Source organism: Beta vulgaris, chromosome 7 (genome assembly GCF_026745355.1).
Source record: "Beta vulgaris subsp. vulgaris cultivar EL10 chromosome 7, EL10.2, whole genome shotgun sequence".
Classification (NCBI taxonomy): Eukaryota; Viridiplantae; Streptophyta; class Magnoliopsida; order Caryophyllales; family Amaranthaceae; genus Beta; species Beta vulgaris.
This window is the reverse complement of record NC_079208.1, coordinates 15,857,588-15,875,954: the sequence shown is the minus strand read 5'-3', so window position 1 is coordinate 15,875,954 and position 18,367 is coordinate 15,857,588. Positions and strand designations below refer to the sequence as shown.

General features: G+C 38.1%; 1 protein-coding gene across 1 annotated transcript in view; it reads left to right on the top strand.

The window, feature by feature from the left end:
- Window positions 1-14,108: 14,108 nt before the first annotated feature.
- The window catches only part of LOC104909022 (uncharacterized), a 45,452-nt gene continuing 41,193 nt past the window's right edge, over window positions 14,109-18,367 (top strand). Inside the window, exons 1-7 of the mRNA XM_048633906.2 lie at window positions 14,109-14,155; window positions 14,645-14,714; window positions 15,625-16,308; window positions 16,377-16,458; window positions 16,492-16,541; window positions 16,665-16,778; window positions 17,233-17,291. Of these exons, the coding sequence (XP_048489863.1) occupies window positions 14,109-14,155; window positions 14,645-14,714; window positions 15,625-16,308; window positions 16,377-16,458; window positions 16,492-16,541; window positions 16,665-16,778; window positions 17,233-17,291 (1,106 nt within the window). The remainder of the gene's footprint in view (window positions 14,156-14,644; window positions 14,715-15,624; window positions 16,309-16,376; window positions 16,459-16,491; window positions 16,542-16,664; window positions 16,779-17,232; window positions 17,292-18,367) is intronic.

Genomic DNA, 18,367 nt, shown 5'->3' with positions numbered 1-18,367 from the left:
GCGAGATCATGCCGACATCTTCGCATTCTCCGCAGACGAGATGCCGGGGATTGACCCCACATTCATGGTTTACCGGGTAGATGTCAATGAGGATGCCAGATCAGTTAAACAAAAGAAAAGGAATTTATCCAGCAAGAAGAATGCAGCCATTAAAGAAGAGGTGGATAAGATGCTGGCGGCAAACTTCATCGAGCCTTGCGACTATCCGGAATGGCTGGCGAATGTGGTTATGATAAAAAATGCCAATGGGTCATGGCGGATGTGCGTCGATTTTACCGACCTCAATAAGGCCTGCCCAAAGGACTGCTACCCTCTGCCCAGGATAAACCAGTTGGTAGACTTTACTAGCGGTCACGCCCTGCTGAGTTTCATGGACGCCTTCTCTGGTTACCATCAGATCAGCCTGCTAGAATCTAATAGAAGCAAGGCAGCCTTTATCACAGATGCCGGGGTCTACGCTTACAAAGCCATACCTTTTGGGATCAAAAATGCCGGTGCAACCTATCAAAAGCTGGTAGATAAGATCTTTGAGAATCAAAAGGGCATGAATGTAGAGGTGTACGTCGACGACAGTATAGTCAAGAGCCTGACAGAGGAGGAGCACATCATTAACCTAGAGGAAACCTTTGCCACTCTCCGGCAGCATCAGATGAAACTGAACCCTAAAAAGTGCGTGTTTGGGTTGAGGTCCGGCAAGTTCCTAGGTTTCATGGTAAGCGAAAGGGGCATAGATGCCAATCTCGACAAAATTCGGGCCATCAACGATCTCCCGGAGCCAAAGAGCATCCAGGACATTCAAAGGCTGACAGGAAGGATGGCAACCCTCGCCAGATTTGTCTCAAAGTCGGCCGAGAAAGCCCTGCCGTTCTTCAAAATCCTTAGGGGTAATAAGAAGTTTGAATGGGGGGATGAGCAGAGACATGCCTTCGAAGAGGTAAAAGCACACTTCAAAAAGCTACCAACAATAACCCGACCATAACTTGGAGACAAGCTGCAGCTGTATGTCTTGGTATTTGAGAAGACGGTAGCAGCGGTGTTACTGGTGAATAGGAAAGGGCAGCAGAGCTCCATATACTTCGTGAGCCATCTATTAGCTGGAGCAGAGCAGAGATATGAGCTGCTGGAAAAGATGGCATATGCCGTTCTGATCGCGGCAAGAAAGTTAAGGCCATATTTCGACGCCCATACCGTCCAGGTACTCACTAACCAACCTTTGGAAAAAGCCCTCCACAAGCTCGACACGACCGGCAGGCTTCTAAAATGGGCAATAGAGCTCTCTGAATTCGACATCGAATACCGGCCTCGCACAGCCATCAAAGCCCAAGCGCTGGCCGGTTTCATTGTTGAAACTGCTTACACGGAAACGATAGAATTCACCGGTATCTAGAGAATAGAAGTCGACGGCTCAGCGGCCCAGAGTGGAGCAGGGGCAGGAGTAGTGATGACATCCCCGGAAGGGGAAATCTTCGAGTACACCATCAAGTTTGGTTTCAAGGCCTCAAATAACGAAGTTGAATACGAAGCAGCCATAGCCGGACTAAGTCTGAGCATTGCGGCTGGCGCTAAGAAGGTCCTGATGACCACAGACTCGCAGCTGATATCGAGTCAGGTTGAGGAAACGTATGAAGCCCGGGAGCCGGTAATGCAGAAATATCTCAGCAGGGTGAAAAACATGACGGCCAGGTTACAGAGCTCTGAGGTCAAGCTGGTACCGAGAACAGAAAACATGGCGGCCGACGCCTTGTCAAAGTTAGCAAGCTCGAGTGTTAGTGACAAGAAGCGAAGTGTCATGATAGAGACTTTGGGGGAACGCAGCATCGACACTCCCTCGTCCGCCGTCAACGCTGTAGGCCAGAGTTCGGAGTGGTATGACGATATTTTGGCCTATAACTGACAGGCACCCTCCCAGAGGAAAAAGATGGCGGCCAATAAGCTTAAAAGGGACTCATCTTGGTACTGCATCTTCCAGGACCAGTTATACAAAAAAGGATTCTCATTCCCTCTATTAAGGTGCGTAACGGCCTATGAGGCCACGAAAATAATTAAGGAGATTCACGAAGGAATCTGTGGGAATCATATCGATGGAAAGGCATTAGCACTAAAGGCGTTAAGAGTAGGCTTCTACTGGCCTAGTATGCTGACGGATGCCTAAGCCTACGTCAAGAAATGTGACAAGTGCCAACGGTTCGCACCAGTGATAAACCAGCCGACAAATGATTTGCAGCCAATCCTAAACCCTATCCCTTTTGCTCAATGGGGGATGGATATCATGGGACCTTTCGCACCGACATCTGGGGCAAGGAAATTCTTAATTGTGGGCATAGATTACTTCACAAAATGGATCGAGGCAGAGCCAACAGCTAAGATAACGGTTAATCAGGTAAAGAAGTTCATCTGGCAAAACGTTATCGATCACCAGGTTTGGGATTCCTATGGGAATTGTCATGGACCATGGCGTCCAGTTTGATTGTGGCCCCATAAGAGACTTCTTGCGACCGTAGGGCATAAAGTTCGCATACTCAACGGTATGCCATCCTCAGAGTAATGGACAGGCAGAGGCCGCCAACAAGCAGATCCTCAACGCATTGAAGAAAAGGTTGGACGATCTGAAAGGAGCCTGGGAAGACATGGTTCCGGCTGTCCTGTGGTCCAACAGAACCACAGAAAAGGAAGCTACCGGTGAAACTCCCTTCAGACTAGCCTTTGGGGCTGAAGCGGTGTTGCCAGTGGAAGTAGGCCTACCCAATTAGCGGATCCTGAACTATGATCCAGAGTTGAATGGGCAACTGCACAGAGAAGACCTAAACCTTCTACCAGAAGTTAGGCTGGCAGCCGAGCTCAAGTCGGCAGCATATATGGACTGGATAAGCAAGGCCTATAACAAACGAGTACGAAGCCGGCCGATTTCCAAAGGAGACTTCGTACTCAGACGCACAACAGCAATTGGGAAAACACATGTGGACGGAAAGCCCACCGCTAAAGATGGCCAACAGTGCGGGCCAATCCAGCCCATCCAGCCCAACCCACCTCGTGGGCCGTGTGGGTCGGGCCAGCAAAAAGCCCGGTCCAGTCCAGCTCGAACCGTGAAATTGGTGGATGGGCCGTGGGCCAAATTTTTTGAGCCCATCCCACTAAAGCCCACCACCAAAATCGCCCAGCCCGGACCATGAAACCGACCCATGAACCAGACCAGCCCAATCCAAGTAAATATTGAACCAAATTGTGTATATTTTAATCAAATTGTATATATTCTAATGAAATTGCATATATTATAATTCAATCAAATTTAAAAATAATGAAATTATTCATTAATATTAATATTTGTATATATTTTTAATTCATTTTAAAGATTTTATGTAACAATAATTAATAATTTCAATGATTAAATAATTTTGAAAAAAAATTCTCATGCCGGCCTGTTAGCCCCGTCCAGCCCACCCGACACACGAACCGTGAAAACCGGTAACAGACCGGTGTGGGCCAAGATTTTTCAGCCCGCAAACCAGCCCACCCAACCCAACCCATGAATTTCACGGTCTGGTCCTGGACCGTGAAATCTCAGCCCAGCCCACTACGGCCCACGGTCCGGCCCGCCCAACCCGCACCAGTGGCCATCAATACCCACCGCTAATTGGGAAGGTCCCTACTTGGTCAAGGAAGAAATCGTACCTGGGTCCTACCGACTCGAAGATATGTCGGGCAAGTTGCTGAAGAATAGCTGGAACGCTAATGTCCTCAAAAGATACTATGTGTAGTTAATAAACAGGCATTGCTGCCAGTAGGATTTACTCTTTATTAGCATTCTTATTTATTGTTATAGGCCATAAATCTGGCACAACCGGGAAGAGCCGTTTTATTTAATAAAATGAGCATCTTCTTCATCAAGTTCCTTAACTGTCTACATATACCGGTCAACGACCTTCGTGGATCTGTTGGATAATTAAAACTTGCATTATTAATTAATCAGTCAATGACCTTCGTGGATCTGCTGAATTAGTTAAAGTGCTTTACCGGTCAATGACCTTCGTGGATCTGCCGGATAAAATAAATTTGCATTATTAATTAATCAGTCAATGACCTTAGTGGATCTGCTGAATTAGTTAAAGTGCTTTACCTGACCCTCGTGGATCTGCAGGATAAAATAAATTTGCATTATTAATTAATCAGTCAATGACCTTAGTGGATATGCTGAATTAGTTAAAGTGCTTTACTGGTCAATGACCTTCGTGGATCTGCCGGATGAGACAAATTGACATTATTAATTAGACAGTCAATGACCTTAGTGGATCTCCTGAGTTAATTAAAGTGTTTAACCGGTCAATGACCTACGAGGATCTGCCGGATAACTATAAATTTGCATTATTAATTAACCGGTCAATGACCTTAATGGATCTACCGGATTTGATTAATACGAAAGCAAAAGGTAAAGCATTGCAAACATAACATAAAAACGGTACCAGAGTTTGGCAAAAAAGGGTTTTTCATTAATGATTGAAAGTAATTACAACCCTAGTTGAACTAAGCAGTTAGTCACAGGCGGCAAAACCGCGAAAGCAAAAAATGATAAAGGAAAAGGAGAGGAAAGCTAGTGGCCTATTCTGAGGGCTTCTCGGTTTCAAGCGCACCGGTCACAGTCACTTGATTGTCCATGTCGTTTACTGTGACGTCAGCCTCCTGAATCGGCTCCTTCTCAAATTCGGCACGAGGGTCAGCATTAGCTATGTCGGCCTCAGAGACCCCATAGTCCAAAACCTCGCCTTCGACCGGGAGCTCAAAGTCCCGGTGGCCATGAGCCTCTTCTACTTGGGACCAATCCAAGTCGGGAATGGCATGCCTGGCGCACCTCATGGCCGCGACCCAACCTCCGTTGTACCGGTTGGCCAGTCGAGAGACGAAGTCCATCGACTTCCGGTACTCCTTCACGGCTTCACGCTCGTGGGTCTTGGCCTCCAAAATTTGCTCCCGAAGGAGGCTGATCTCTTTATCCTTCTGGGCCAAGGCCACAGAATGCTCCTTGACGGCCTGAGTCAGGGTCTCGTCCGCCTTCTTTTCGGCGCCTTGAGTGGCCTTCATCTCATCCTGGGCCGCCAGCAGTTCCTGCTCATCTACGGCCATCTGTCCCTTCAACTTCTTGTGGTCCTCTACCTGCTTAAAACAAGAAGTCTAGAAATAATGGTAGAGGTCACACAGTTCCTTGCCGGATTGAGCTGACTGAGAATCACACAAAGAAATTATTGCAAAAACAATCCGGTAACTCACTTGAAAGAAAAAAGAAAGGAGATTGGACTTACTACCGGCATGTCGTATTTCAGATGGGTCGCTTTTAGAAGGCGATAGCCCAGGTTCCCACTTTCTAAAGGACGGTCCAGCAGTAGAGATTCGTTGTCCAAGATGGTCAGCTTGGGCTCGAATTTCTCGCCGTCCTTTACCGACGACCTAGACCAGCGCTTCTTCAGCACCTCTGGTATCTCTAACCGGGAGCGCTCCAGGTAGCCGACTTTCCGCGGCCGGGCAAAAGACTCTAACCCAGGCACCATTTCGGGCAGGGTGAGTTGCTTGTAGATTTTTGGTCGTAGGAAGGCATTGTCGACCTCAACAACCCGGCCCGAGATTAGACTCGTGGACTCCGGGATCACAACGGTGGAGGGGGCAGCTTTGGCTATATCCGCTTTCTTAGGCTCCCGAGCCTCATTCTACTCCTTGGGGGGCTCCGGTTTCCTTGTTTCTGCCCGGCAAGGGTAGACTTGCGGTGGATTAAGGGCATAGAATCTCTTTCCTCCTCTTCAATCGAACCCCTGCCGGTTCAACGACCGCCTTTGCCACCTCGGCCTCCGATACTGGTCGGAATTGAGGTAAAACGACGGGCAGGCTTGGGAGGCATGTTGCTCAAAGGACGGTACCGGTGATCAACATGGAGAGCCGCACGTACTAAGAAGTCCCGACCTGTAAGCAGAGAAAGATATCGCAATTAGCAAACGTAAAGATAACAAAGTAGCAAAAGGCTATAACGCTCAGAAAACAAGAACAACTATACAAACATAAACACACCATGTGGCTCAGCAGTGCAAAAACTAAGGGCAGAGAAGGCCGGATTACTGAATACATAGCTGGCATGAGGTAGCCAGAATTTAGGTACCATAATCCTCTTGGCCCCCCTAGTAGCCGGTATGGAGGTTGCATCGAAAAAGTTGAAAGCCTCTCGCTCTCGGCGGGTCAATCCCCTGTCAGGGATGTGCTCCATCCGTGATTGCGGCTTAGTCTACTGACGGCGCAAGGGGAAGTCATCAGGGACCTGCACCCAAAAGAACCTCTCCCTCCAATGTTTAAGAGAAGTCAGGTTTGGGTATACTGTCATTTTGCCCGCCTTGGTGTACACGGACATCCAACCTCCCCGACCTTCAGTCTCGTCAGACCGGGACCTCTTCTTCTTCCCGGCCCCTTTCCCTTTGGCTGAACCGTCTTCCTTAATCCAGTGCAGTTTGTGGAAAAGGTTCAAGGTTTCCAGGAAGCCTTTGTAGCGGACCACCCAGGCATATGCCATCAAATTCCGCCATCCCAGAGGCGTCAGTTGGGCCAAGCAAATGTTCGAGGCCCGTAAGACTTTTACAAAGAAAGGGTCCAAGGGAAACCGGAGTCTAAAGTCCAACATGTGCGCATATATAGTGACATGGCCGGCAAGGCATTCAGTCACCCGGCTTCCGGAGGCCGGGAGCACTAGCCTATACTCGTCAGGAAAGGCAAAGTACTCTGGATAATGCCAAGGATCTGAGGTTAATAGATAATACAGAGAAATAAAAACATTAAAAACTTAAAACAATTTAAAGTAAGGCGGACTAACTAGCCATTGTTTAATGCAAAAGGCTTACAAATTATCTTGAAATGAAACTGATACTAGTAAGAAAGAGAGTTACAAATTTTTGTTGAGGAAGAGAGAGAGAGAGAGAGAGAGAGAGAGATTTTCTGAGGAGCTAATGTAACCCTGTATTTTTCTCCGCCTTCAACTAAAGAAGAGTCCTCAATTTACACGCTGGGGAGAACGAATCTATCATGTTGTTTTACTGTGTATGAACAGTTTGTCTTCTGCTTTATACTGTTCATAATTTTGTTTTGTTGAAGTTTTAAACTGTTGATGAATAGTTTTGCAGCTTTTCACCGTTGAAGAATTTGTTTGTTGTCAGGTCGTCTCTGATATTGTGTGAACCACGTCTAGTTGTTGGTCATCCCAAAAATCTTCGAGTATAATTGTACTCCCATTTGTCTTTCTAGAAACAAATTCCTTCAAGAAAGACACCATCACGAGCAACAAAAACTTTATTATCTTGATGGTTATAGAAGTAATAACCCATTGTCTCTTTTGGTTATCCCACAAAGAGACATTTATCTGACTTGGGTGCAAGTTTGTCGGATAGTAACCGTTTTACAGAGATCTGACATCCCCGGATCTTAAGAAAAGACAAGTTTGGAGTTTTTCCATTCCAAAACTCATATGGAGTCTTTTCTACAGCCTTTGACGGGCACCTATTCAGTGTATGTGCAGTTGTTTTGAGAGCATATCCCACAAAAGAAATCAGAATATCAGCAAGAATCATCATAAATCGAACCATATCCAGTAAGGTCCTATTCCTCCTTTCAGATACACCATTTAATTACGGTGTTCCTGGTGGAGTCAATTGTGAAAGAATTCCATAATCCTTTAAACGATCATCAAATTCTTGGCTCAAATACTCGCCACCACGATCGGATCACAGTGCTTTTATCGTCTTACCAAGTTGATTTTGTACTTCATTTTGGAACTCTTTGAATCTGTCAAAAGATTCCGACTTATGTTTCATTAAGTAGACATATCCACATCTACTCAAATCGCCAGTGAAGGTAATGAAGTAGTTAAATCCTCTCCTTGCCTTTGTGCTCATAGTACCACAAACATCTTTATGTATGAGGCCAAAGAGATCGCTGGCCTTTTCACCCGTTCCAGTAAACGGGGACTTTGTCATCTTACCCATTAAGCATGATTCACATGCATCAAATGATTAGAAATCAAATGATGGAAGAATACCATCCTGTTGTAACTTTTGGATACGCTTTTGGTTTATATGACCCATTAGACAATGCCAAATATAGTAAGGTTTGAATCATTTGATTTTTGTTTCTTGTTATCTATGTTATAAACTTGTACTGACCTATCAAGCACATATAAGCCATTTATAAATTTAGTACTAGCATAGAACATATTATTATAGGAAATGGAACAACACTTCTTCTTAATTTCAAAACAAAACCCTTCAGAATCTAAAACAGAAACAGAAATTATGTTCGTAGTTTGAAGGAACAAAAAAACAATTAGTGAGTTCTAAAAATAAGCCAGATGGCAAATTCAGTCTATAGCTTCATATGGCAAGTGCAGCAACCCGTGCTCCATTTCCAACAAGCAGCTCTCTCTCGCCCTTTGTCAGCTCCCTACTTCTTTTCAGTCCCTCCACATCATTAACTATGTGAGAACCACAACGGGTATGCAATACCTATAAAGAAGTAGAAGTTAGATTGATTTCTATAACAAATATACCTAAAGTGGAAGCAAGAAACTTATTGTCCTCCAAGCATAGAGGGCAGTTCCTCTTCCAGTGTCCTATCTTGTGACAATGGAAGCACTTGCTTTTCGCGATGACCTTTATCTTGGCGGTTGGCTCGGGGTTTTAGCAACAACGACGACTTACTTGCCTTTGTTCTTCTTTCCAGCCCATTTCTTCTTTAAACCCTTTCCCTTCTGGACCATCAAAACCTCTTTTTTTGGTTCTTTAAGGATGTTCCTCTCAGCATTGACCAACAAACCATACAGCTCTTGCAAAGTCTTTTCAGATTTATATATTCATGTTGAAGGTCATCATGAACTTATTGAAATTATTAGGCAATGAATGGAGAATGATGTCAGTAGCCAACTCAACCCTATAAAGGAATCCAAGTCATTCCATATTTTTGAAAAGACCCATCATAGTGAAAACATGAGGGCTAACAGCGTGACCTGGCTTCATGTGATATTCCAGTATCTCTCTATTAGTCTCATACCGCTCAACTCGGGCATGAGTTTGGAACATGGCCCGCAGCTCTTGCATAATGGTATAAGCATCCTTGGGTTCTAACCTCTTTTGGAGGTCCGGCTCCATGGCTGTTATCATCAGGGAAGTGATTGGTATAGACATATCATTGGCCCTCTTAGCACGACATTTGTCTGCTTCAATTGATTCATCAGTAGTCACATGAAGTGGGATTTCTAAGATATCCTCTCAACCCTCAAACCTCACTACGAGTCTTAGGGTCGTTTTCGAATTAATGATGTTTTCACCATTCATCATGTCCTTTTCGAGAAAAGGACAAATGTTGAAATCAGAGTTGTTGTTGTTCTTATTAGACATAGTATTCACAAACAGAAAACCAAAGCAAAGTTCAATTTTATGTTTATGAAACAACCTAAACATGCAAAAGGTTTCTAGGTTGATCACCTATTCAATTTTAATATCCCATTGAATAAGTGAATACAAGATCCTATCAACATGCAACATTAAGCAGATGGAGGCTTTATCTTAAAGTTACATTTTCAAGGTAAATAAACTCTTTCACTATTATAACATTTCATAATTCTTGTTTAGATTCGTAAACAGTGCATGATTAACTATCTCTTGCTTCAACATCCAAAACGCTTTTGATGATGTTGTTAAGGATAACCAAACTAAGTTGTGAAATTCCCAATTTCACCTTATCTTCCAAAATTAATGATGACACATGCGGAGGCATGACCTATTACTATTAATTAAGGGTTTATAAGTACTTTATGTTTGGACAAGCTAACCTTAATATTTGCGGGACCTAAGTTTATTATGTTGTTATGAGTTAGTGAACTCTAGCGCATTGATAACCAACATACAATAAACTTATAAGCATTTTAAATAATAATTAAAATGCAAAATATATATGATCTAGTATGGCTCCTAATCCGAAGAATTAAGCATCATGAGCTCCTCCTTGGACTCTTCATGGATCTCCATCCATCTTAGCCATGTGCCTTCTCTTGATGGACTCGTCTTTGGATTACATAAGTATCAAAATAATTTAAAATTATCTTAATTAAATAAATTACAAAAATACTTAAGGATACGCATATCGTATTTGAATTACAAGAATACATCACGATATGCAGATTGTATTTTCTAACTTAAATTTGGGCCACACTAGTCATTCATAGCAATTATATAAAATATAAAAAGCCACATAATAATATCATATATTATGCTTGCCAACAATCAAAATATCAAATATTCTTAATTAAAGCAACAAGATAAAATATTTAAGTAATTTCTAACCGGCCACCTAAAGATTCTAACCTAGAAAATCTAGCCTACTAATTTTAGTTAGATTAAAGAATAAAATTATAGAATTATTTAACTAAAAATCTGCTTAATATTCTGAAAATCTGTTTTAATAATTTTTTCAATTTTTTTTTTGAAAACAACGCTGCTGGGCAGCAGCAAAACACGACTAACAAGCCACGTTGCTATTGCCACATTTCTTGCACTGCTACCGCAAAATGGTTGTTGCTGCCCTACCTTGACCACCTGGAGCAGCCACCCAAGTGTGGCTGCTGCTTCTCCCGCCTTTTATTTTTGTGAGAATTAAATTAATTTACAACTTCTTCTAAAATAATTTAGTGATCAAAATAAATTAAACATAAATTCCTTTATGCCTAATTCTGAAAATTAATTTAAAACATCATTATAATTAAATTTAGGGCAATTCATATCAATTAACCTTAAAATCACATAAAACTCCTTTTACATGAATTAATTTGTCATATACAAAAAATCAATGTAATTATATGAACCCTAATTTTTGTAATTTACATAAAATCTCCATTTTAGTTAATTTTAGCATTATTCACATAAATTAATCTCTTATTCACATAAAATTTCTTTTAGATGAATTAAGTTTCATACATAAACAATTTTCATCATCATAATTAGATCAATAATATGAATTTAACTCTCCAAAATTTCAAAAATTTTGAGATCTAAATTTAGATTTGAATTTCGAAATTAGGGTTTTATATTTTTTAAAAATTTGGCCATTCCAAATTTGAATTAAATTTTTCTAGGTCGAATTAATTAAAAAATTTCGGCCATTATTAACAAGAATTAAGCAAATTAAATCTCCATTTAATTAATCCAATTAAATAAAACAATCCATAATTCAATTCCTCCCCTTAATCAAATTAAAATTAGTCATACACATCAAAATAAATCTAAATATTATTACCAAACACCTATATGGAAGAGGCTAAAACTGATACCACTGTAGGATTTTAAGTACTATAAGCGAAATTTCATGAATCACATTCATAAGCAGTTAAACATGATCTCATGCATATTACAATCGAGGATCATCTAATAGTTTTAGAATTAACTTTGAAGCGTGACTTCCACAAAGCTTGTTATAATCCGAGATAGAATCGCAACCGTGAGTCCTCTACTTGGTTCACCAATCCAGATCAACACTCCACCAAAGCTAGTTGGAAGGAAGAAAACCTTCTTCTTTTCTTGGAGAAATAACGTGGCTTTTGGAGAGAATAGGAGAGAGAAAAATATTGAGAGAGATACAATAACTTTTTCTCTTGATTACCTAACTAATATACAAGTATAATTAGGTTAGGCAATCCCCCTCCTTTCTTCTCTCTTGTTGACCACCCTAGAGCCCTTTATGAGCTTTAGTTTTTTTTTCTTTTGTTGATCCAAATCTTATGTGTGACCTTAAAATTCCATTAAATTGGGCTTTGGGTTCATAATTTACTAACATGAATTTCTATAGCATTCTCTAGCAAGACGTATAGACAATCCAATTTAATGAACTTATTATCTCCATAATATGATCCATATTATATTTAATGATTGTATTAAAGCCGAGGACAAAATTCCTTCAAATACTATATTGAGTCAGATGTTTTTCTTGTAGTTTGTTGTGTGGTTGTTTTATTTTAGACGCCTGCGGCTTTGTTATGAGCATGGGCTGTATGTGTTGTTTCCCTCAGGATTGTACGTGAAGGGTCTATTCTTCAATCTTTCCTAGAAGGTGGGGTATTGGGGATAATTCGATACGGATGCTATTTTATCCTTAAGGCTTTCTTGTAATTGGTGTGTCTAATCTTTCTTTTTCGTAGTCAAATTTTTTTTTGAATGGCCAAAAATATATAGGTTATTGTTCTTGGAAGAAGATATTCTTAGTAGTCTTGTTATTTTTTCTCGGTAGGTAAGATGGACCCTACTAAATTAACACATCTCGCAGGTATAACTATTCAGGTTTTCAGGTCAAATTTCATGGGAGAGATGAGTGAGTGTAAAGGAAACCTCACCCCTATATAGCCCCTAGTGGGATTTGATCCCATTACTTTGAGGCCAAATCTTTACTACTAATAAGTCTTACTTGAAATTCTTAATCTTGTTATTAACTTAAGTATTTTGTAACAAAATAATATGCCCCTATCTGATGAATGTTAACAAAATAGTAGACTCCCAAATCCCAATGTATATGAAAACTAGAATATCAGCCGTTACAAAGTTTATATATCTAATCCGCAATGATATTCCCATGTATATAGATATTGCAACATTTGCATTTTTTATGGTTAAATTTTAAAAACTTTGACTAAGAATTTCCACTACTATATAAAATAACATAAACATATAAGAACTTGTTTGATTTGTGTCAATATATAGTCCGAAAATATATATTATATTTTTTCATAATTTTTTTTAACACATAATTAAAAATTTATATAGTTAAAGTAGTGCATTGGAGATCGTGAGAACTCGAAGGTTACATTCTTTTTGAAGCGAATAGAAAGTATGAATTTAACAATTGAATAAGATATAGAGGTCATTTTCTATTCATATGTAAAAGTGATGTTCGATCAGTTTTCTATGTAAGATTATTTATAGGCAAGATAAAAAAAATTACTTACTTTTCTTTTCCATGTTCTTAAATAACCTTTTTCAATGTTCCATTTTTGGTGGAAAATGAATGGATATGAAACTAACAAGAAAGACACCTTTATTAAGCACATACATTTTATCTTTGCTTCCGAAATTGGTGAAATTAGAATAATATCATCAACCTATCTCATATTTCCACGTTGCATTAAATCCTATGTTATTGCATATTGTTGGCTAGAATTTGCATGTTAGTTTCATCTCTTCTCTTAATCCTATTCTTTTCTTTTTTAACATTTGTTTTCATGAATAAATTTATGTAGCCAATACAATATCGTTGTGTGATTTTTTTTAATATCATTGAATTTAAAGAGGAATAATTCGCTTTAACAATGGAGAAATAAAAAATGTACCATTTGTATAAATTAGTCCATTATTAGAGGGATCGATAGATATGGGAGCAAGAATTGTAGCTGCATCTAAAGCATGTTGCTGTCATTGTTGAGCAGGTGCTCGTTGGAGGCTGATTCAAGGTAATTTGATTAATCGCACAGTCGATGTAACATTCTTGATAGTGATGGGTTAAACTCAAATTTTGTATAATGTCCCTTTTAGAAGGAGTTGATTTGGTAGGAAAGTTAAAAACATTAAATTAATGGTTTTCTCATGAGTTTTTATAGGTCTTTTCTCATGCTCTTAAATATTACATAACCATAACAAAATCAATTGAAAATGAATGGAAGTGAAAGTGACAAGAAAGATGTCTTTGTCAAACACATACACTTCTTTTTTCTTTCCTCCCATATTTGCTAGAGTTAAAATAACATGGACAACGTTTCTCATATTCATGTAACCTATAATCCTATGTTCTTGTATTTTGATCAATTTTCAATCCTGTTTCAATTTTTTTAAATTTTTTTTCCCAGTTTTTAAAAATGATTTCTTTATGTAATAAATTTATTTAGCTCTTATGACATTACTTTATGAGAAATTCTTAAAAGTTCATTTAATCTACAGAGACATAGGATATTATGAATATTGGCAAAAGCGAAAAAGATACTACTTCCACAGATTGGGGGCTTGAGCCTTGAGGGGAGGGATAGATATGAAAGCCAGGATCATAGCTGGTTGTGAAGCATGTTATTATCATTGTTAAGTAGGCGTACATTGGAGGCTGATTCCAGGTACGTAATTTGATGAATCTCAATAGCAATGTAGTGGCCCTGATAGTCAAATAAACATTAAATTTGAAATCTTTATAGTGTCTTAATTACTTGTGGTTTAATAAGTGTACATCTTCTTTTTTCTGTCTAATATCAAGAGTGTTTTAATGTATTCCCTATATTTAATGCATTTACATAGAGGTGGTTTGGTAGGAAGAATGCTAAGTGAATTAAAATAGAAATAGATAACACTCAATATTGCTTTACGAAGTTCTATGAAGTTACAAGAATGATTTCTTTACTAGACATAATTTTTCATTATTTTTAAAATCCATGGGATTTGAGTAACATTTCTCATATTACCACGAGGATGGCAATCTCATGATGTTGCATTTTGTTTCATCTCTTCATTTCTCATATTATCATATTCTTTGTTCTCTCCACTATCCTTTAGAATGTTCTTGTTCATGTGAACAATAAATTTGAGTTTAGTTATCTATTATTTAATAGGGACTCTTATGGATTTGCTGTAAGACCTCAACACCTCCAAAGATACAAAGAATACGGTAACATTTATAAGGTAATTTATGTATAATTGCTATGTAGTTAAAACTAAATAATGATGTAGTGAACTTTGTATGTAATTCTTATTTTTGACTTAATATAATATATACACCAACAAATTGCAATTGTAACTGCAATTGCATTACCATTCTTTTTATGTATTCTGATTTCTGCTCATCTTGTGAAAGACATGCTATAACTACTTCTCAAGGTCAATATTTGCACATTATACGTTTTGCTCAGTTGAAAAAATTAGCCATTTCCAGAAGTTTTCTCTTAGTAAAGCTTTTGTCTTTAGACTAAGTAATTCATAAACTTATGGTAGTTTAAAGCAAGACAAATGTGCAAAAAATATGATTGGTAATGCACATTTCTACATTCTTCTTGAAGCATGGAAACAGATTTGAACTTATCGTGCATATTCCATTATATACTACACGTTTAATGAATATGGTACTTGAGGCGATCTATCAAATGGACCCATGATAGAATATAAAATATTGACTCATCTTTGTTGATGCTTCTAAAGAGCATGACATTTTCAAAAAGTTTGAGTAACAACGTATTACATAAAAATGAACAAACGATAAAATATTTGTATTTGGCTTAAAGATGGTATTAGCTATTGTGAGAAAATTGTGTAATACAATTTCCAAAACAGAAAAACCAGTCTTATGAAACTTGTAAATATGAAACAATGTGTTGTATTTTTAAGTGTCATGTTTGTAAGTCTGGATTTAGTTATATTCTACTGCACATGAGCTAACGGTTGGTGAGATAAGGTCATTGTAAGAGAAGAAAAGAGACAAATACAATGAAAACATTGGATGTTATTATATTGAAAAATGGATATGTCATATTTAAATGCAAATAAACAATGTAAACAATTGGTGATATTTCATTATGAGAATGCAATACTTGTTCAGGAAGAAGAGGAAGAAAGATCAAAAAAGTGGTGGAATTTTCTTGAGCAATTTACAAAATCGTCTTTATCTTGTACACCTGTTGCGAAGAACTCTGAAGCACAAGAAGAAAATGATTTAAGTGGTACTGATGAAGTTATACGACATAAACCCGATGGATATGTTTCAGATGGTCGTAAGCTTGCTGCATCTGATAGCGGCACAAAATGGAGACATGAGCAGGCTTTACATTTAAGTAAAGAATCAAAGCATCGACCAATCAGAAGTTGGGGTCCAGTTAGACCAGCTCTTGAACCTATTGAGAAAATGATGAGTGTTCGTGCCATGAATTTGGCATATGAGCATGTACGTCCAGTGCAAAAGTATTTGCCATCTATTGATGAAGAGAATCTTGAAGTAAATATTTCTCTTAATAACATTGAGAACTGGTTTCCACAAAGTGAGCTTGCATTAGTAGAAAGAGATGAAGCTCATGAAGTATCAAAGGATTTTGTTGACAGTAAATTCAACGGAATGACAGAGTCCTCTGAAATCACTAGTCAAGATGAGGACAAAGAATTTACTGATATAAATAAAAATGAAGAAATAAATATTGATAGTTTGGCGAATGCAGAGCCTTCCTTGCCGCGGAAAGAGGAATTGGAGTCCCTTGTCCATGGGGGTGTGCCAAAGTCTCTCAGGGGGGAGGTAACATTGTACCTGTTTCCAACAATCTTTTAAATTTTGCACTTCCTTAATTTTATCAATTATTGCAGGTATGGCAAGCTTTTGTAGGTGCGCAAGCACGAAGGGTAGAGAGTTATTATCATAAATTGCTTTCGAGCGAAACAGATTCAGGTGATAGAAAAAATGTAGCTGGTGTGGTTGCAGACAATTCTACTACATGTGCACCTGAAATATGGAAGAAGCAGATTGAGAAGGTCATTAGATGCATGGGCCTTGGACTTATGTCATTCAATCTTATAAGTTGTAGGTGCTCTTGCTTTCACTGTAGATTACAATCTGAATTTGTTCCCTAAACTGAATTTTTCTTCACTTTGCAGGATTTGCCTAGGACATTTCCTGGTCACCCTGCACTAGATGAGGAGGGAAGAAATTCTTTGCGTCGTATACTTACTGCATATGCTCTTCATAATCCTTGTGTTGGATATTGCCAGGTATTAAACCCTTTGAGTTTATATATGGAGTAATGTCTACCTTAGCTTGTTTCTTACTTCCTCCATTTCTAAATAAGTGAAATATACAGAAAATAGGGAAATGATAAGCCTCTTCTTTTCACTTTGTATTATATTTTTTTCTCTTTCTTTATATTTATTTAACTATATATATGTGGTGGGAAATAGATATCCTTTCATTTTCTTTTAGTTCCTCCTATTCGAAATCGTTTTGAGAGAAAAAAAGATAAAAATGGGAGAACAAATAGGAACATATGAAGTATTTAATTATCTCAGATTAGCTTATTCATTTACTTTATTAATTTTTAGTCTTCTCTCTTTCGTAATTTTAACATGTAAATATAAGGACCGGCGACCTAAGCTAGCCATTTAATTTGAAACTTTCACTGATTTTTTACTGTTTATTAGCTAAGCATTTCTTTTGACACTTATGCAGGCCATGAATTTTTTTGCTGGCTTATTATTGCTTTTGATGCCTGAGGAGAATGCTTTTTGGTAGGTTTCATAACCAAAATGGGTAAAGTCATACAAGGAGTTTCATTTTTTACTTTTGAGGCAAATGAATATATTGAAAATAAAGATTTTTAAATTGGGTAATGTTTAGTACAATCCGACCCCTATAGTATTGATCATGTCGATTTAAAAAGTGGTGATAATCAGGGAAAAAATTATCTCTATTACATAAGGGAAGGGGGAGCAATTGTGTCCTCTTTTGAACTGACTATTTTACCCCCCTTCCCTTTCTAAATTACAAAAGGAATCTCAATACCAAAATGGGATCAAACAAAGCCACCGAAAATTAATTTCAACAATCACTCACAAATCACTTATATAAGGAAACTTTACAAATCACTCATAAAATTGAGAAAATCACGTTGTAAAAATCACGCAAATCACTCAAATGATCAGGAAACTTTACAAAAACTAAAAATTAACTTACAAACTAAAACTAATATAATAGGACGTCAATACATACAAAAACATTCACAAAATTCACTTATAAATCATTGTTCTCAATAACCATTCACAGTTACATACTCACAAAAATTACCTATAAACACAAATCTGAGAAAAACATAAGATTTTTACAGTGATATCACACATATTCGTCCATCGCTGATTTGCGAACTTTCAAACAAGTACATAATTCTTTTAATCTTCAAAGTTATTTCACATTAGTCGACTGTTATGTAGTTGAAAAAATGGAGATAATAAAAATTAGATGAAAAGGGCTTTATATAATTAGACTTAAATTTGATTCATTTTCATATAAAATCTGAAAGCAAGATGTGTATGAAATTTGATTCATTTACGACACTGATGAAGTAGTTACAAATTTAGTTCTTTTTTTAAAATTCCAATATAAATTTTTGCCCAAAACTTTTGCAAAATATCCATGTTTAGAGATAAATTTTGAAAAACAAACAATATCAAACTTTTTGGCGAACAACTTTTGCAAAAATCCATTTTCAGAAAAAAAAAATACATTAATTTGCGAAATCAAATTGTGTACGAAAAATTTAAAATATCACTTCACCTATAATTGAAACTCAAAGTGTTAAAATTTAGAA